This window comes from Myotis lucifugus, unplaced genomic scaffold (genome assembly GCF_000147115.1).
Source record: "Myotis lucifugus unplaced genomic scaffold, Myoluc2.0 scaffold_73, whole genome shotgun sequence".
In the NCBI taxonomy this organism is placed as follows: Eukaryota; Metazoa; Chordata; class Mammalia; order Chiroptera; family Vespertilionidae; genus Myotis; species Myotis lucifugus.
This window is the reverse complement of record NW_005871121.1, coordinates 4,722,201-4,743,309: the sequence shown is the minus strand read 5'-3', so window position 1 is coordinate 4,743,309 and position 21,109 is coordinate 4,722,201. Positions and strand designations below refer to the sequence as shown.

Sequence of the window (21,109 nt, the reverse complement as noted above, 5' to 3'; positions counted from 1 at the left end):
AGCGCATCCACAACAGACTCTGCCCGAGGGACTTGTTCATCCCCAAGTAAGCCCAACCTGAGGAGCACAAGAGATGGCTGCGTTAGTACAAGTCCTGTGCATATTCCCACTTGGGAAGCAGAGGGAGCACTCCTGGATTTCACCTTGAAGGGAAGAATCACAAATGACAGTTCAAGGCATAGGACTCTCCTAAATTGTAAAATAATAACAACAACAGTAATGTTACAACCTTTAGAATCATCCCCAGACTCTCCCAGGCAGCACTGTCTGGAGCAGAACTAACACAGTGAAAATTCACGCTATTGCAAAGCTTTTTATGAGATTCTCTCGCGAGTTCGTTCTCCCACATTAAGGATGACAGCAGAATGTGCCACCGTTGTGTGAACAAATGTTTTAAAACAGTTGGAAAACGACTGGGTGATTCTCCAGAGGAGAAAAAAAAATCCCACCTGTCTTGAGTACTGAGTAGTAAAGTGTCTCAAAATAAGTATTTCCCAAGTTATAATTGCCACTGAATTTCTCTCTCAATCTACATCTCACCCCCACATGAACATGGTATATGTTAATCTCTCTAAAACAGGCCAACACTAGAGCAGCAAATTAGCCAAAGGCAATGTAAAACGTTTGGTTTTATCCTGACCTTTCTTTGATGGAAAAGGATTAAGGGATCATCTATCCAATAGTTAGCTCTGCGTTGACTGGTGGGTGCCTACCGTTCAGCAGCCTCCAGCTGGGTGCTGTCTCCGCCTAGTTTCTTAAAGACAGCTTCCTTAAGCGCGTCCTGCGTGGAGGAGGGCGGAATCCCAACTAGATCACACAGAAGCTCTTTCTGGTTAGAAAAAGAAAAATGAAAACTCTAAGTTCCTAATAGAATAAACAAGTTGAGAAAGTATTTTGTTAAGACATTGGACCTCAAATGCACCTCGAATTAAATTAGAAATAGTAAACCGTAACGCATACATGTGCATACACATGTGTGTGCACACCCACACATCAATAAATGCACGGTATTCCAGAATGATATTTCAGCAATAAAAATGGGCCATAACATTAAATCAATACTAAACAGATGGTATCATAATGACATCACATATCCTGTCTTTGCATATCCTCTCCATCACTTTTTCACCCATTCCCCCCTCACCCTCCAGCCATCCATTTTGGCCAGGATGAAGTGGCTTATTGCTTTGGTTGCTAGTAGCAACCGAAGTTATTTTGTAGGTTCCAGAGATGAAAAAGACCTTGCAGATAATAAAATCTCAAAGAAGAAAACTTAAACAGTGGCCATAGCTTTTTCTACTTTCTAAACAAGAGTTTTTTTCAGTCTCTCAAGGGAAAAATTACGCTTTAGATTGCAGGGGTGGGGAATATCCGGCCCTCGGGCCATAGAAGGCCCGCTAAATCATTCAGTCTGGCCCTGCCAAGGCATAAGGGGTGAGTTCATTAAATGTTTGACCAAATATAGCAGGCTAATTTTTAAGTTGATAGTTTTGTATGGCCCACAAATGATATTATAAATATTCAAGTGGCCCCACCCCTGGTTAAGGAAAAACAAACTGGTTCACAGGTCAAATTTGGTTCACCACCTGGCTTTGCAAGTAAAAAGTTTTATTACTAGTAAAACTTGCTCATGTGTTGATCTATTGTCTATGGCAGAATTGAGTAGTCTGACAGACATCGCTGGCCCATAAAGCCAAATATATTTTTAATTTGGTCTTAAAAAAAAATGTTTGTCCATCCTTACTCTAGACTGTAGCTACCAAGATACTTGGACCAGCTCTAAGAATACCTGTACCAACCTTCCCAATGCAACTGCCTCACCCCCATGTTCACCCTATAGATACTTATTCACTTCTGTCCAACCAGTACATTTGTGGATGGTAAGACTTGAATTGGAAAGACTCTCAGACACACAAAATAACTGATTTAAAAAGCAATTGACCAACAAGAATACCAAAGTTTCTTTGGGGAGACTTATAAAGATTGGCAATATTGATCCTTTTCTCCTATGATAAATTTCTGGCATTTCTATTGGAATATGGGCACATTAAGTTGGATGACCAGCTAGTAACAAGTTAATTCCTAGCAGATCATGAAAGCTCTACGTTACATTTAGTTCCAAGCCTCCAAAGTCCCTTCCAACACTGAACCTCTAGGATTTTTCAAAAAGATTTTTTAATTGATTTTTTTAGAGAGTGAAAGGGAGAGGGAGAGAGAGAGAGGAACATCGATGTGAGAGAGAACCATTGATTGGCTGCCTCCTGCATGACCCCTACAGGGGTTCGAGCCTGAAACCACGTGCCCTGACTCAGGATCAAAACAGCAACCTTTTCATGCACGGGACAACACCCAACCAACTGAGCCACCTGGGGGGAAATCTTCCAGTTTTAATTGATTTTAATACAACACAGATGTGGGGTGAACTTGGGAACTGAAAATTCAAATTACGCTTGGTTACAAACGGCCGAATGAAAGAACTGCTGGGATTCGTGGGTTAGGAAGCAGTTCTGTGATACCAGCAGCCCTCCTGTGCTATCAGTGGCAGCAGGCCCAGACTTAACTCCTCGCACTGGGTCACCATGTAGGCCAGTGGCAGAGCCCAGAGCCCAGTGCGGAGGACAAGTCCATCTCTTCCTGGAGTGAGGGAGTCACCAAGTGCTAGAAGTTACTGAGGAAACAGGCCAGGAGTCAGCCTCCAAGCTCTCCATCCTGCCTCCATCCTCCCATAACAGTGAACGGAAAAGGGCCTTTTGGCTAGGGTTTACTTTGCTGCGGGTAAGCCACACAATGGGCTCTTTAGCTGGCCCAAACCAAGTTCAAACCTAACCAGTCAGAATGCATATCATTGTGGAATTACTCACCCAGGTGAGAGGCTTGGCCTCGGGTCGAAGGGCGGGAAATGCATCTCTGTTTATAAGACCCAGTTTCACCAGTCCATTCAAGGCTTTAGCATATCCCTGCAAGGAGAAGGATTAAGCAGTGCATGAAAATTTTCTCTTCAAAAAACAATTTTAAGTGTTTTTGGAAAGAGGGCTCTATGTTTACAACTTGTTTAGAACACAGGCTGAAAGCGTCATCTGCGTGGCTCCTGTGGATGCAGCCTCCTTCAGCTTCAAAACAAAATCAATAGTGTCAGCAACAATTCCACTGTTTACATAAGCGGCCTTGAGAGAATGGGGTGCTGACTGCTGTTTCTGGGGCCATCGAGTGGTATTCTCTGGCAGCAGGAAGGCAATTTCCTTCTGTGTCAAATTTCAGTTCAGCAAACAGTATTCAATAGAACAGTTGTTCTCTCTCCTAATGGAAGAAGGACGTTTTAAGAAGAGCTCCCCAAAGCAGGTAATCCATTCTAATGATTAAGAGCCACCATTCTAATGCCTATACAGAGCAGGGGGGAAAGTAGACCAGAAAGATTTTTCTAAAATGTCATAACTCTGATAAAAATTCTTCGTGTGTTCTTCATTAGCTACAGGAGAAGTCTGAAGTCCTTGGCCTATTACATAAAATCCATCCCCATATGCCCCTCTAGCCGACTCACTATCATCATCTCCACCACTCACCATTCCCCGAGTGGAATGGTGCTCTTCAGAGACCTGGGCCTCTGTGCACACTGCCCCTGCACCTGGAATGGGGAGCCCCTTCTCCACCAAGGAAATGTTTACTCCTCCCTTAAGATCAAGCTCAGCAAACCTACTGAGCCCCTAGATCAGTGATGGTGAACCTATGACACACGTGTCAGAGGTGACACGCGAACTCATTTTTTTGGTTGATTTTTCTTTGTTAAGTGGCATTTAAATATATAAAATAAATATCAAAAATATAAATCTTTGTTTCACTATGGTTGCAAATCAAAAAATTTCTATATATGACACAGCACCAGAGTTAAGTTAGGGTTTTTCAAAATGCTGACACGCAGAGCTCAAAAGGTTCACCATCACTGGCCTAGGTAAATGGGCACTCCCTTCTCCTCTGTAGCATTTTGTATATATCTCTGTTATGGCACTTGACACAAATTGTAATTCTCTATTCAGCTGCTGAACAGTAGTATAGAATGTGTGTGTGGGTGTGTGTGTGGGTGTGTGCCCTCACCCATTTATCCATCTCACCAGCAAGCTGAGGGAACAAGTGACTGGATGAGTAGATTCTGAATGATGATGAAGTGATTGAAGATCATAACTGTATGTTATGCTGTGAGCAAATATGGGGGTGGGGGTAAGGGGCTTTGTATCTGCTGCAGTTACAGAGACAGAGGCAGAGAGAGAGGGAAAGAGTGGAGGAGGAGGTGGAGGAGGAGGAGAAGCAGCAGGAGGAAGAAGAGAAAAATGTAAAATTATTTTAAGAAGCAATAAAACGTTAACATATCAAAGTGTCTGTAGCCATCGGATAGTTCACTGTTGTGTGGCCAACTAGTAATTTTCACATTTCAGAGAGGTTGTATTATTCAAACTGTTCAAAGGTTACTAATTAAAGAATTCACATTTATTTGATCCTATCCAGTGCAATATATTTCAAACGGGAGAAACAAAAAAGCAGTACCCCAGCTTGCTTCTAGAATCCCTCAAATATCCAATATCTCAATATCTGAGATATTTCTTAATCTCAGAAATATATTTTTATGGCGATCTCTAGAAGTCAATGTATCGTATGTATTCATTCACCAAGAAGCATTTAGCAAATTGCTCCCATGTGTCACACTTGTGCTAGGGGCTGAGGCCACAGAGATGATCAATGCAGTCCTCACCCACAAAGAAACTGAAATCCAATAGAAAGTCAAACAAACAAAAAATGCCTGGTACATAATGAGCAAAGCTACATGACTGCTGTTGACTACACTGCAGTAGAATATTCTAAGTGCTATAACAGAGGTAAACAGAGCCGTGGGAGCTCAGAGGAGGGGACCTCACGTAGATGTGGGGGAGGGGAGTCCAGGAGAAGGAGTTAAGAAAAGATCCCAGGGGAAGGTGGGATCCAGCTGAGTCTGCCAGGACAACAGGTGACGGACAGGTGCCTAAGACCCGCGGTGTCCCTGTCACACTGGGATGACAGTGTCTCATCTCTAACACCCAAGGGAATGGCCAGGTTATGGAAGTGGCCCTCGTGGACATGAACACTGTGACGTCTTCCATCCTCCAGGGCTCGGTCGCCTGGCTCCCAGCCATGCACTCGAGAGCTGGGTTCAGTTCTTAAATCTCTTAAAACCCTCTGTTTCTGGGTCTACACGTTTGGCAAGCGACTATACCTAAAGCTAACAGAAAACCCAATTCCTGCACCTCCCCCAAGAAGTTACTACTCTCGAAATAGGAATCAAGAAATGTGCCCGAGCTGGGGCTGGTCTGGCTTTAATTCAGACTAGAATTTCTGTTGTGCTTCCAGGCACGTGGAACACCCAAGGTGCCTAGATCCCCTCGGGATGTCACCACAGGCACCTCAGTTGACTCCTGGCCAGTGAGGACATCCCATTCATGACAGTACATGTACCTGCCCTCCAGGGGCTTAACATCTATTTCAGGACACAAGAAAAATATACATAAAATAGAACTAGAAATGCTGGAAGTAAATGCTAAGTGCCAACAAAAGCCACCGACTCTCTAAAGAGCAAGAGATGTAGTGGTTGTCTTCTCTTTAAAGATAAACAGAGCTCGAGGAGAAACGAGGCAAACCAGAAGGCAGTCTTCATGAGCCGGCACCATGGGAACAGCCTGTGCTCTCAGTCACTTTCTCAGTGATTCCCTTCACACACGCATGCCACCAGCACCGCCTCACACAGGGAAGGGGATCGAAAGCGCCCTGGATGACAGAGTTGTGATTTTATTTATTTATTTTCAAGAACCTAATTCAGTTTAGTCATATATAAATTTCAGAGAGGAAGGGAGAGGGAGAGAGATAGAAACATTAATGATGACAGAGAATCATTGATCGGCTGCCTACTGCACGCCCCTTACTAGGGATTGAGCCCACAACCCGGGCATGTGCCCTTGACTGGAATGGAACCTGAGACCCTTCAGTCCACAGGCGGACACTCTATCCACTGAGCCAGAACGGCGAGGGCCAGAGTTGTGATTTTACATACCAAGGCATGGAAAGCCTCACAGGCATGGGGCAGTTGCTTTCTCAAAGCCTTCAGAAGGTACCCACCCTGCCCACACTTTGATTTCAGACTTCTGACCTCCTAAATGATGAGAAAATAAACTCTGTTGTTTTAAGGCACCCAGTTAGTAGTAACTTGTTATAATAGCCCTAGGAAACTATTTCAATAAAATTGTCTTAATCTGGTCATACTTGTAACTACTCTTGTGATTAATAAGTGTGTAATGAACATTTGTGTTTATGCTTCTAGAACAGTGGTTCTCAACCTTCCTAATGCCGCTACCCTTTAATACAGTTCCTCATGTTGTGGTGACCCCCAACCATAAAATTATTTTTGTTGCTACTTCATAAATGTAATTTTGCTACTGTTATGAATGGTAATGTAAATATCTGATATGCAGGAAGTATTTAGGCGACCCCTGTGAAAGGGTCGTTCGACCCCCAAAAGGGTCGCGACCCACAGGTTGAGAACCGCTGTTCTAGAAGCTACACCTCATTTTGTGGTAAAAAGATGTTGCTTTGGCCTGGCTGGCATGGCTCAGTGGTTGACCTATGCACCAGGAGGTCACAGTTTGATTCCGGTCAGGGCACACGCCCAGGTTGCAGGTTCAATCCCCAGTGGGGAGGGAGGGGGGGCAGGACGCGTGCAAGAGGCAGTAGATCAATGGTTCTCTCTCCTCCTTGATGTTTCTATCTCTCTCTCCCTCTCCCTTCCTCTCTGAAATCAATAACAATATATTATTTTTTTTAAAAAAGATGTTGCTTTAGGAAAAGTGATGCTGACTACACTTTCAGCTTAAGGGACATAAAACAGAGGGCAAAGCTGATTGGCACCTTTTATCCCACTGGCCTCAGGCACTAATGAAACCAAAATTACATTTTTAGATTTTGAAAGATGCACTTTTCATTCTCACTGAACCTAACAGGGTGGGGATGCTACCACCATCCGGCTGCCCTGGGAGCCTGGGACTGCAGCCAAACCCTGAAGGCAGAGCTGAGAGGCGAAGAGAAAGCAAGCCCCAGCGAGGTCACCTGACTCCCCAAAACTCATTACTCCTGAAGCCAGTCCTCTGCCCGCCCCCACTCCTCCTGGGTCTAAAGTTCCCTTTTGGCTCACATCATTTTGAGCCGTCTCCTAATGTCTCTCAATCAAGAGTCCTGAGGACACAGACTCCAGCGTGGCCCACATCTTAATTATTCTGATTTCTAGTAACAATGACGTGTACACATCACTCACATCAGAACAGGCAACGCATTTCATCTGAAACACAGCCGCTTACCTTATATCTCAGTGTCCCCCGCAACAAAGTGTGAGCAGACGAAATGCCATAAATTTCAGCGTATTTGGTGCTGTCTCTGTTAGGATAGCCTTCCAAATTTAACCCGGGGTAGTAATCCATAGGAGTCACCGCGTCCAGAAAGGCGACGCCCCCTTCAGCATTCACCACCTGAGGAAAAGGCACACCACACCGGTTACACTGTGTTCCCCTGGCATCCATCTGTTGTTATTTGCATCATAAAGAAATCCAAGTTTTAAAAGAAAGCAATAGGGAATTTTGGGGGGGGGGGGAAACTTTACTGAAACTACCATAATCAACATTCCATAGTCAGGCTGTTTCACTAGTGTGAGACTTCACAAGGCCATATGCTCCCAAACTTTACTTTAATTATTTTTTATTAAATTTATTGGAGTAACAATTGGTTATATATTATGAATTTCAGATTTACAACATTATAGTTTGCTATTTGTATCCTCTACGGCATGCTCACCAGTAAAAGTCCAGTCTTATTCCACTACCATATATTTGACCTCCTTTACCCAATTCACCCTCTCCCCATCTTGTTCCCCTCTTCTTTCAAACTTGAAAATCTGACTGAAGCATTTCATTTTTTACTAAGATCTTGTTTTCTCTATTTTTTCATGCCCCGGATTAAATGGCACTGAATAATGTCCCCTTGAGGTTTTGTTTTTAAGCAAACAATAAGCTAAAAGCAACAGATACTCATTTAAATGGCTTCTGAGCTCAGAGCAACGGCAATGTTCTCACTGTTCTTTGGCTTTACCCCGTCCCCTTTCCGAATCCACAGCAGGCACCAGCCTGGTACATTTCATTCACACAGCTAGCGCTTGCCGAGCACCTACTCCGCGGGCCTGGATCCCACTCATTGCGGAGGGAATATGAGGGATAAGACACAATTCCTGCCTCCATTCACTCCTTTATTTATTGAACAAACACTTCCTGAATGTCCACCAAGTGTCACGAGCTGTGCTGGAGCAATTATAAAGCTCATAGCCTGCACTCGTCAACCTACAGTGTGTGTTGGGGACAGGGAGCAGGGTAGATGTCCCCTCACAAGAAAGACAGCCAAATAAACATATAGTGAAACTCAAAAAAGTGCTGGCCCCACTATTACTGCTGGTGAGAAGTTAAATCCCCAATGCCCAAGCTCTAAATTTCTCAGTAGTCCTAGTACACAAAGCCCACCCCCTAGCACACACTCAAATGCAGTGGAGCATTTTTTCCCTTTAATTTTGATTAAAGGACTAAGTTTTTCTTTCAGCTGGTGAGGTTTACGATCATTCTTGAGATAACGGAAAACATCCTGGAATGAGACAGCCACGGCTGAGATTCCCAGGGAAGGGGTGTGGCTGCTGGTAGAACTGGATCTTGTCCTGTTTGCACCACAGGAAACAATTGCTGATCATGTGAGTAAAGCTGCAAAGAACAACCCTGCATGACGAATTCACCCAAAGAAGTCTCGGTTAAACCTAATGATTCCCAGAGCTTATCTGTAGGTAGGTTCTGGAGAGACAAAATGGAAATGTATGTCTCTCTACGGTGGAAGCCCAGAAGGAAATGTATTCTGCTGACCAGGGTCAGGCCTGGTAGAATCTCTCCACTTAAAAGGCTCACTTTGCAGAACGCCAAGCACCATCTAAACCTCCAGGACTGGCCTTAGCCGGTTTGGCTCAGTGGACACAGCGTCCGCCTGTGAACTGAAGGGTCCCAGGTTTGATTCCAGGCAAGGGCACATGCTGGGTTATGGGCTCGATCCCCAGTATGGGGCGTGCAGGAGGTAGCTGATCAATGATTCTCTTTCATCATTGATGTTTCTCTCTCTCTCTCTCTCTCTCTCTCTCTCTCTCTCTCTCTCTCCCTTACTCTCTGAAATCAATGAAAATATGTTTTTAAAAATAATTAAAAAATAAAACTCCAGGACTGAGAATCTAAAAGAAGTGAGGAATGCTTATTTCATTTCCCGATAAAATTCTTCTGGATTGCACAGAAACCATTTTCAGGGAGACCATTTCTGTGCTATTTCTTTATAACAAATTTATTCTATCATAATTTTACATTTTAATAGAAAAATTTATTAAGAAAGTATGTGTTAACCTTCCAGGTCTTCACACCTATCTCATTTCTATAACCTATAGCAATTCTAAATCTTGTTTACTTGCTTGAAGGTTAGAAAAAAAATTTTAAGAAAAATTCAATAAAGACGACTAAATTCCAACAACTTAGTAATCAGAAAGAAATCAGCTAGTTCACAAGTCTACCATGAGACCCTTGTGAAGAAACCATGGAAATGTAAGGTGAATGATAATGATTCCTTTAGAGATTGGCAGATACTAAAGCAACTTGACCCCAAAATTACTGGGTAATCATTATCATTTGATATCAACTGAGAACTGTTATTTCTAATGACATATTATAAGATTCATTAATAAGCACTGTCTTGTTTAATATTTTATTAATGACTTAAATAAAGACAGAAAGAATGATTTATCTATTTGACAAAGAATATGCTTTCTTTTCTGGCTCAACAATACTCAGATGCAAGACCCACTCCCAGCACAGTTGCTCTATGTCCAACTCTTTTACACACACACACACATCTCCCAACCAATGAGAATCGATAATAAGCTCATCTATTGAACTAACAAGAAATATAACACAGGAAATATACAGACAATCACTTAGGACCCACTGTGCTGGGTGCCTCATAGACATGACCTTTAACCCATGCAATAACCCATTTTTCAGAGGCAAAAACTGAGGCCGAGTCACCCAAAGGCACATGTGAACCCAGGTTTACCTGGGTTCTTTCTCCTGTGCCATGTCTACACCTTTAATTGTGCTTATTTCTGGACGTCTTAAGAGGGGTTCGATTGACGAGGTACAGCATTCCGGATTGTGCCAGATCCTTGCCTGAAAATCGCACTAAGCATGGGTGCAGGCAAAGAGAGCAACAGCAGCTATTTTTAAACATTTGTTTTATTTCACAAATACTTTCTGACAACATTTACAGAAACAGAATTTCCTACAAAGGAGGGGCTGGGTGCGGCCAGGCCATCAAGGTAAACTTGACTTGCAGGCCGACTCGAGGATGAGAAAACCTTCCTCAGAGCTGTGTGTGCAGAGCAAGCACGGCCCTGACGCAGTGTGTCGCTGGGGGTAGCTGGGAGAGGAGGCTGACGGAGGGGATGGCGAAGCTCGGCATGTCATTCCCAGGTGCCACCATTACAGAAACTGTCCCTCTCCCCACGGAAGGCACAGAACTAAGGGAAATACAACCACCGTCTCCAGAGATGTAGAGGGGAATCAGGTGTCATTAAAAATAGGATTAGCTGGGAATTGTACCAGTGACTGAAAATTACTGCAAGGATGTAGGACAAGGAGACACGTCCTAATTCATGGGCCGCTGCCTACGTCGCTGGGAAAGTTTGAGGCTTCAACTTTAAGCAGAAGCCAGAGGTCCCCTGGGTCCCCCTTTATGATCCTGTGAATAACCTAAGGCCTACTCCACGGTCACAGAGGGATTGGAGGGACGAGAACACAAGAGAGGCTTCTGGGTTGCGAGACAGGCGGGTGCACTTGAGTTGCTGAGTGAATGACACAGCATCTGAAAGATTCTGAGACACAGACAACGTGTGGGAGTGCAGACAAAAGAACAGGGAGTGAGGGCTGGAGTGGTCAGGGAAAGAGGCACCCGCAAGAGGAAGCTTGAGCAGGGCCTTGAAAAAAGTATCCATTTTAGCAAAGAAAAGCATCGTGTTTGCTCTCGGTGTCCTCCACGGAGGCAGAGCGATGCAAAAAGCACTTTCTACAAAAGGAGCTCAGGCTGAAAGGGAAAAACTTCAAATTCAACAAATACAACTTCTGCTGCCTGAAATCTCCTCTTGCTTTTCCCCCAGCTTTCCCCACCATTGAACCCTACGGCAGGAACCCTGCAGACGGGTGTTATGTTTATCTTCCAACCCGGAGCCCAAAGCTCAGAGCGATGAAGTGATTGTTCTAGTGCCGGGCCAGAGCTCGAAGCCAGGCCAGCTCACATCAAAGCCCTTGTTCTTTTTTCTTTTTAAATATATTTTTATTGATTTCAGAGAGGAAGAAAGAGAGAGAGAGAGAGAGATAAAAAGAGAGAGAGAGAGAGATATAAAAACATCAACGATGAGAGAGAATCATTGATTTGCTGCCTCCTGCATGCCCCCTATTGGCGATCGAGCCCACAACCCGGGCATGTGCCCTTGACTGGATTGGAACCCGGGACCCTTTAGTCTGCAGGCCAACGCTCTATCCACTGAGCCACACCAGCTAGGGCAAAGCCCTTGTTCTTTATGTAGCACTCTCCTGACCCCCTCGTTGCTATCACTTATATGGCCTCCTGAAGCATTTTGCCCAAATGAAGCAAGACCTTTTCCTGCCCTCACAGGTTAGGCCAGTCTCTTTTCCAGGACTGCAGAGGTGACAGGGGCATCGGGAGACAGGCTCTGGCAGGAAAAAGACATGTCGTTGGGACAACGTCAGGATGAGTTTCTTGCCCAAGCCTTCGATTCACAGACTCGGAGGACTCCATGGAGCACTGGTGCTCCCATTACGCACCAGGAGACAGAGTTCCAGGGGACCTTTCAATTGCCTGGCCTGTGGGGACATTGCCACCACCTGGACCAGAACTCAGGGGTCTGTTTCATATCCTGAAACTTGTGAGTGTATCTTTCCAGCATCAAATGTAAGTGTCCCGATTGTTTAGTACAGTCTTATGTGCAGCTCTGGTCACTGAATCGGTCCTTCTCAAGTCCAGCTGCACATTAGAATCACTTTGGGAGTTTTTTGGTTTTTTTTAAATTTCTTTATTGACATTTGTGTCCTTATCCCCACATTATCCCCCCATCCCCCCCACTCATGCCCTCAGCCCCTGTTGTCTGTGTCCATTGGTTAGGCCTATATGTATGCATATAAGTCCTTTGGTTGATCTCACTTTGGGAGTTTTTATCATCCCCACACCCAGGGGAATCAGAAGTGCTGAGAATGGGGCCCAGGCACCAGGGTTTTGTAAACTGCCCCGTGACTCCAATGTGCAACAAGGCTGTGAGCCAAACTGTCCACCATCGGCTCAGAAGACGGTGGCTGGTAACAACATTCACCTCGTTTCTAAAGAAATTATTTAAGCCCTAGCCGGTTTGGCTCAGTGGATAGAGTGTTGGCCTGCGGACTAAAGGGTCTCGGGTTCAATTCCGGTCAAGGGCACATGCCCAGGTTGCAGGCTCGATCCCCAGTATGGGGTGTGCAGAGGGCAGCCAGTCAATGATGATTCTCATCATCAGTGTTTCTCTCTCTCTCCCTTTCCCTTCTACTCTGAAATTAATAAAAATATATATTTTTTTAAAAAAAGAAATTATTTAACTTTCCTCTTTTGTTTGTATACAAAACACACTGAAGTTCACAGGTACACTGGGAATTTGTAATACTCTGCCAGATGAATCATTTTAAGGTGCACATCTGATCACGTAAGTCATCACTCCCTGCAGGGCCAGGACGAGGGGAGGGGAGGGCGGTGCAACGTCACAGCATGTAAAGAGGAGCCTTAGTCTAGTCCAGTGATGACGAACCTATGACATGCGTGTCAGAGGTGACACGCGAACTCATTTTTTTGGTTGATTTTTCTTTGTTAAATGGCATTTAAATATATAAAATAAATACCAAAAATATAAGTCTTTGTTTTACTATGGTTGCAAATATCAAAAAATTTCTATATGTGACACGGCACCAGAGTTAAGTTAGGGTTTTTCAAAATGCTGACACGCTGTGCTCAAAAGGTTCGCCATCACTGGTCTAACCACATTTCTTCCCAAATCTGGGCCTTTCCTTCTGGTCAGAGAATAACCTCTGAAGGCAGCCCGATGTGACTTGGAGGTTGGCCATGCCATTTGCAACCTCTTGAACTGTGGCTGTTAGCTAAGCTTTTTATGCTTGCTTTCTGCCTTATGAACCTGGTAAGGTTATTGTAAGAAATGAATGGCAGCAATCCGACCCGCCTGGCAGCTTCTTATCTTTCAAGGCCAAGCACATCTTCTCTTCTCCACTAATTTTCTTCTCCCCAACCCCTCTCACCAAGTTCAACTCAACCCCGTGGCACTTCAGCATACTTCAGACCTGCTCTCCCTGGATTGCAGCTGTCATCCCAGGGTCTGTCCTGCCCACCATGAGGGGGAAAGAAACCGCTTGGGAGTTAGTGAGACATACGTTTTCAAACCATGATCTTAATGTTCTCTTTAAACCACGGTTTCAATACCAAACTCAGAGAGCACTTACATTCTGGTACACAGCAGCTGGGGGGAAATTCGTCTTTCTCTGACCCACCAAACCCTCTATTCCAAGAGCCACCCCCATTCCAGCTGTAAGTTCTCTCAGGTCACTTCATGCATTGTGACAACCTTGGGAGTCTTGCCCCCTGGCCAGCACACAGTAGGGACTCTAATCATGTGCCATGCTGAAATAAATCACGAGATGACCAGCATTCGCACGTGTAGAGAAGTCGAGAAGTGAGTTTTCCAAATGCAGAAACAACTTGCAAGAAGAGGAAAGAATGAGCACAGGCCATGCTGGGAACAGTGAGGAGACTACAGGGAACAGAAGATACAAATGTCAAAGGAGGAGGGGATGGAGCACAAGCAGCACATCCAGCAGGAAAGGGCCTCGGTGTCAGGGAGAAAGAGTCTGGACTTCCTCAGGCAGTTGCTGCCGGTTTGTATCTAGGGCTATCATGAGCATCCTCACCTTTCCATTGAGCAGGTAGGTGGCGGACTGCATTATGTTCATCAAAACCCCCACTGGACTCCAGCTGAACTTGTACCTCAAAGGATTGTCTGAGTGTTCGGGGGCTGGAAGCCCACCACAGTAGGAAATGTAAGATTCAATCTGTAAAATGAAGACTCAATAAATTAGGAAGAATTAGCCATAAGTTAGGGAGTATGACATACATGAGGTAGACTTGCTACAGTTTTTCCTTTCTTAAAGTTACTAAGGCTTTCCAAGAGACATCCTTAAAAGCAGATATCATTTGATTAAGTCACAGTTATATTTTATGCATACTAAATTTTTAAAAAACCCTCTAGAGAGTGTGACTAACACTTTATTTAAAAATCTAACTATTAATTCAATTTGGCTTGGTATTAAGTTGTATGCTTGATGATAATTTGATTATATACATTATAATATGCAACTTTAAATATACTAATCAGTATATGACATAATTAATATATATACAGTCAAACCTTGTTTCTTGAACATCTCCCATCTCCAAAATTTGCTTCTCAACCAGACAACCCTTTCATGCTGATACCTGTGTGATCAGCCACGCATCTCTCAGGTGACAAATAAAGGAGAGAAAGTGTGAGTATGAGTCAGTTTACTGCTGTTACCTCAGGATATTGTGCTGTGGATATTTTCATGTTTGGTTATTTTTTTACTTTTGTTACTGCTTATTATTATCATTAAATTTTCATTTTTTTACTGTATATTTCCTTTTTGTTAAATTTTCATTTATATTTCATGTCCTTTTTATTTTTAAAGCATTTATTTATAGATTAAACAGTACATTAGACATGTACTGAAAATAAATTAAACATTATGCTAAGTGAAATAAGCCAGTCAGAGAAAGATAAATATCACATGATCTCATTCATTTATGGAATATAATGAACAACATAAACTGATAAACAAAAACAGATCCAGAGACAGAGAAGCATCGATCAGACTGTCAAACCTCAGAGGGAGGTAGGGGAGGGTGGGGAGAAGGGTAAGAGATCAACCAAAGGACTTGTATGTAAGCATATAGGCCTAACCAATGGACACAGACAACAGGGGGGTGAGGGCATGAGTGGGGGAATGGGAGGTAATGTGGGGATAAGGACACATACATAATAAAAAAAGAAACACTAAAAAATAAAAAATAAAGGTTAAAACAGGGAATCATTTTGGGGTCTGGAATGCATTAATTCAATTTACATTATTCTAATGGGGAAAAATGCTTTGGTTTTCATACATCTGCCCCGAATGAATAAAGTTCAAGAACCAAGGTTCCACTGTAATTATAATTCATTTGACTCTATATTTGATTACATATATTACGCACATAAAACCTAAAACATTTCATCTGATTCATCACATTTAATGTCCAATAGTTCTTTCTCGTGTATAAAAGATACTTCATGTACCAATAAATGGATAATATTGTAAAGAATTTTTCCCACTTTTAAAAGTCAAACCTTATTAAAGAATCTTTAAGGCAGTCTAAAATATTTTATTAAACCAAAATATTATAGTAGCATCTATTTCTCTAAAAATTGATTGCTCAGAGGTGGACATTGTTTCACCATGCAGATATTTCTGCCATTACAGAATTTTACTTGAAATTTCTGGTCAAAGTACAAGCTAGGATATAGCAACACCTTTAATCAAAATTATAGAAAGATTACTTGCAAACACAGAAACCTGGACCTTTGAATGTTTTCCTGAATGAACTTTTGGGTGTAAATGAGACTCACCGTGGCTCCCACTTCTTTGGCCTTATCTATCGTTTCCATTGCCAGCATGTGATCAAGACCAGGGTCCAATCCCAATTCACCAATGACCGTGATGCCAGCATCGTCCACACTACAACAGGTAAAAACAGGAGGAAGAAAAAGTTGAATGTGAAATAAAAATAATGCGCCCAGCCAGCATGGCTCAGTGGTTGAGTGTCAACCTATGAAACTGGAGGTCACGGTTTGATTCCCAATCAGGGCACATGCCCGTGTTGCTGGCTCAATCCCCAGTAGGGGGCATGCAGAAGGCAGCCAATCAATGATTCTCCCACCATTGATATTTCTATCTCTCTCTCCCTCCCTGAAGTCAATAAAAAAAAATTAAAAATAAAATAAAAATAATGCCATGGAGCTGCTTTCTTGAAACTGAACTTACCTCTTTTCTAATTCCTTTAGTGCTGGTGTGATGTAGCTTGCCGTGACCATGTTAACTTTGCTTGCGATGCATGCCTTGGCCACAAGAGGATGCAATACGTAAGGCAACAAGCTTAAAAACAAAGGGAGGAGCCAATCAGACACTTTCTTGTCCAACCCTATCTTCTATGTACCTTGAAGCACTAAAGCGGAGACATTGCTCTGATTAATTTACTCTCTAAGAGACGATCAGTGACTCCTTGAGGACTATAGAACACATGCATCCTGTTATCACATTTATAACTCTCCACAATATGACCTTCACCTAACCTTGCTATTTTTCTCCCTCCATCTTCTTTATAAACCATATGTGGGAACCAAAGAAGCCAATGTAACTCTCAACTTCCAGCCTTTACTTTGCCATCTCTGAACTTTTACTCACTGTGTCTTCCACATGGAATGCTCCCTTCACCCTCATCCCCTAACCCCCACCCAGGCCATTCCCTCTTTAAAGAAATGTCTAAACAGTTATCTCCTCCAAGAAGTTTTCCCAGATTCCCCCAAAGCCAAATGTCCTTCCTCTTCAGGTATCCAACTATTTTTTATAACATTAAGTGGAATTTATTTCATCCATCCTTATATTTCTATTATATCCTGTTTAGAGCCCCCTACTAAAAGGTAAGACTGCTGTTCTTTTCACTTTCACATTTCTCAAATGACTATCAGGAAGGGGTGAAACTTAGTCTAGGTGGCCTGTGTGTTACATTAAAGAGTAGAGTCTATGAAGGGCCAGGGTGGAAGATAGGTTTTAATGGTATTGCCTGGTGTAAAGCCTATCAGGATGGCTAAAAGGCTATCTACTGAGTGAAAAATGAAGATGTACTTAAAACTCAAAGTGGGTTTTCTAGAAATCTGGTTATGGTGTTTTAATTTGGTGCTGGGAATACACAATCACAAAAAAATGAATCTCTATAACTGTTTATATAAATGAGTATATTCATATTCTACCCATGAAATAATAAAACATACTGTAACTTACTTAACACTATTTAGGTTCCACTAGCTTATTGCCTATTTGATAAAGCATTCTACATAGTAACCATGAAAATATAAATACAAACTTATAAACACATTCACACTATGTCCATGTATATGTCAATGTCATCCTGCGTACTTGAGATTTTCTCTCTTTCACATAAAACAAAATTTCTTAGACTCTACTCCTGCTCAGGTCAATAGAATAAGTATTGTTAAATAGATTTATTATCATGTAGAATAAAATTATGCACATATTTTGCCAGTATCAATAGGAAGCCCTTGATCTCTATTTCCTGGTTTTTTCAATCCAAAGAAGTTATTACTGAAAGCAAAGAGATGGAAAAAATATTTCATGCAAATAAAAAAAGCTGGGATAGCTAATATCAGACAAAATAAAGGCCATAATGAGATACAAAGAAAGCCACCACATAATACTAAAGGGATTGATTCAACAAGAGGATATAACCCCTGTAAACATATATGCAACCAACATAGAAGCAACTAAATATATAAAGAAATTATTAGTAGACATTAAGTGAAAGATCAATAGCAATACAGTAATAGTAGAGGATTTTAACACCCCACTGATATCAATGGATAGATCTTCCAGACAAAAAATCAACAAGGCAACAGCAATCTTAAACAACACACTGGATTGGATGAATTTAATAGATATTTACAGAACATTTTATCTCAAAGCAACAGAAATTGCATTCTTCTTAAGTGCACATGGAAATTTCTCAAAGGTAGACCACATGTTAGGACACAAAATAAGTCTTAATAAATTAAAAAAGATTAAAATTATATCAAGCATATTCTCTAACTACAATGGTATAAAACTAGAAATCAATTACAATAAAAAAAACTGAAAAATTTTCAAACACATGGAGGCTAAATAGCATGTTATTAAACAATGAATGGGTTACCAATGAGATCAAAGAAGAAATCAAAAGCTGCCTGGAAATGAACTAAACTGAACACACAACCACCCAAAATCTCTGGGACACAGCAAAAGCTGTCCTGAGAGGGAAGTTCATAGCAATATAGGCCAACCTTAAGAAGCAAGAAAAAAAATCAAACAATCTAACCCTATACCTAAAAGAAGGAAAAAAAACAATAAACAAACCCCAGAATAAATAGAAGGAAGGAAATAATTAAGATGAGAGTGGAAATAAGTGACATGGAGACTAAAAAGGCATTACAAAAGATCAGTAAAACCAAGAGCTGGTTCTTTGAAAAGATAAACAAGATTGATGAACCTTCAACCAGACGCATCAAGAAAAACAAGAGAGATGTCCCAAATAAATAAAATCAGAAATGAAAGAGAAGTAGCAACTGATACAACAGAAATACAAAGGATTGTAAAAAAAAATACTATGAATAACTATATGCCAAAAAATTGGACAACCAGGGCAAAATGGAACATACAATCTTCCAAAACCAATTCAGGAAGAATCAGAAAATTTGAATAGACCAATTACAACTAAAGAAATTGAAGCAGTAATAAAAAAAAAAACACTTCTTTTTATGAGGCCAGCATTATCTTAATTCCAAAACCAGATAAAGACACTACAAAGAAAGAGAATTACAGGCTAATATCTCTGATGAACATAGATGCTAAAGTCCTCAACAAAATATTAGCAAATCGAATCCAGCAACATATTAAAAAGATCATACACCATGACCAAGTGGGATTTATTCCAGGGATGCAAGGCTGGTACAATAGTCACAAATCAATAAATGTGATACATCACATAAACAAAGTGAAAGACAAAAATCACATGATCATATCAATAGACACAGAAAAAGCATTTGACAAAATACAACACCCATTTTTGATAAAAATTCTCATCATAATGGGAATAGAGAGAGTATATCTCAACATGATAAAAGCTATACATGACAAGCTTACAACGAACATCATACTCAATGGGAAAAAATTAAAACCATTTTCCTTAAGAACAGGAACAAGACAGGGATGTCCACTTTCACCACTCTTATTCAATATATTTCTAGAAGTCCTAGTCACAGCAATCAGACAAGAAGAAGAAATAAATAGCATCCAAATGGAAAAGGATGAAGTAAAACTCTCATTATTTGCAGATGACATGATATTATACATAGAAAACCCTAAAGACTACACCAAAAATCTACTAGATTTAATAAATGAATTTGGGAATGTAGCAGGATACAAAAACAACACTCAAAAATCAATGGCTTTTTTTATACACCAATAAAGAATTCTCAGAAAGAGGAACTAAACAATATATCCCATTTACCATTGCAACAACAACAACAAAAAATAAGATACTTAGGAATAAATTTAACCAAGGAGATAAAAGACTTATACTCAGAAAACTACAGGACGTTAAAAAAAGAGATAGAGGAAGATATTAAAAAGTGGAAGAATATACCATGTTCATAGATTGGTAGAATTAACATCATTAAAATGTCCATACTACCCAAGGCAATCTACAGATTCAATGCAATCCTTCTTAAAATACCTACAGCATATTTCACAGATCTAGAACAAATACTCCAAAAATTTATATGGAACAAAACAAGACCCCGAATAGCCGTAGCAATCTTGAGAAAGAAGAACAAAGTTTAAGGAATCACAATACCAGATATCAAGTTATACTACGAAGCCACTGTACTCAAAACAGCCGGGTACTGGCACAAGAACAGGTGTATAAACCAATGGAACAGAACAGAGACCCCTGAATTGGCCCAAGCCATTATGCTCAGTTAATATTTGACAAAGGAGGCAAGAGGATACAATGGAATCAAGAGAGTCTCTTTAATAAATGGTGTTGGGGAAACTGGACAAATACATGCCAAAAAAATGAAACTAGACCACCAACTTACACCATACACAAGAATAAACTCAAAATGGATAAAAGACTTAAATGTAGGTCAGGAAACCATAATAATCCTAGAAGAAACCATAGGCAGCAAAATCTCAGACATCTCTCATAGTAATATGTTTACTGATACATCTCCTAGGGCAAAGGAAACTAAGGAGAAAATAAACAAATGGGACTATATCAAAATAAAAAGCCTCTGCACAGCAAAAGAAACTAGCAACAAAATGGAAAGGGAGCCCACAGTATGGGAGAACATACTTGGCAATGGTACATCTGATAAAGGGTTAATATTCAAAATATATAAGGAACTCATACAGTTTAACAAAAGGAAGACAAACAATCCAATTAAAAAATGGGCAAAGGATCTAAATAGTAGACATACAGATGGCCAAGAGACATATGAAAAAATGCTCAAAGTCACTGATCATCAGAGAGATGTAAATTAAAACCATAATAGGGTTTCACCTCATGCCTGTCAGGATGGCTACCATCAACAAATCAACAAATGACAAGAGCTGGCGAGGATGTGGAGAAAAGGGAACCCTAGTACACTGCTAGTGGGAATGCAGCCTGGTGCAGCCATTATGCAACAGTTTGGAGTTTCCTCAAAAAGTTAAATATGGAATTGCCATTTGACCCAGTGATCCCACTTCTAGGAATATATCCTAAGAAACCTGAAGCACCAATCAGAAAGAATGTGTGCCTGGGCCTCATCTGGGCACCTCCAAACCCCAAAAAAGGAAGGGAAATCTGAATATCTCTTCGTAGCTCCGGCTGGGTAGCCTCAGGCAGAGGCTAAATTAGCACCTCCTTAGATCCAAGAGCCAGTGTACCCAGTGGTCAGAGTGGGACCATCCAGATTACAACTCCTCAGATCCATAAGGGACACACTCAG

General features: G+C 41.5%; 1 protein-coding gene across 1 annotated transcript in view; it reads right to left on the bottom strand.

The window, feature by feature from the left end:
* The window catches only part of AASS (aminoadipate-semialdehyde synthase), a 60,560-nt gene that overhangs the window by 5,480 nt on the left and 33,971 nt on the right, over positions 1-21,109 (bottom strand). The window contains exons 15-21 of the mRNA XM_014457361.2: positions 16,332-16,442; positions 15,917-16,025; positions 14,148-14,288; positions 7,368-7,535; positions 2,862-2,957; positions 714-829; positions 4-57 (exon numbers count right to left, since the gene is read on the bottom strand). Coding sequence (XP_014312847.1) covers positions 4-57; positions 714-829; positions 2,862-2,957; positions 7,368-7,535; positions 14,148-14,288; positions 15,917-16,025; positions 16,332-16,442 — 795 coding nt within the window. The remainder of the gene's footprint in view (positions 1-3; positions 58-713; positions 830-2,861; positions 2,958-7,367; positions 7,536-14,147; positions 14,289-15,916; positions 16,026-16,331; positions 16,443-21,109) is intronic.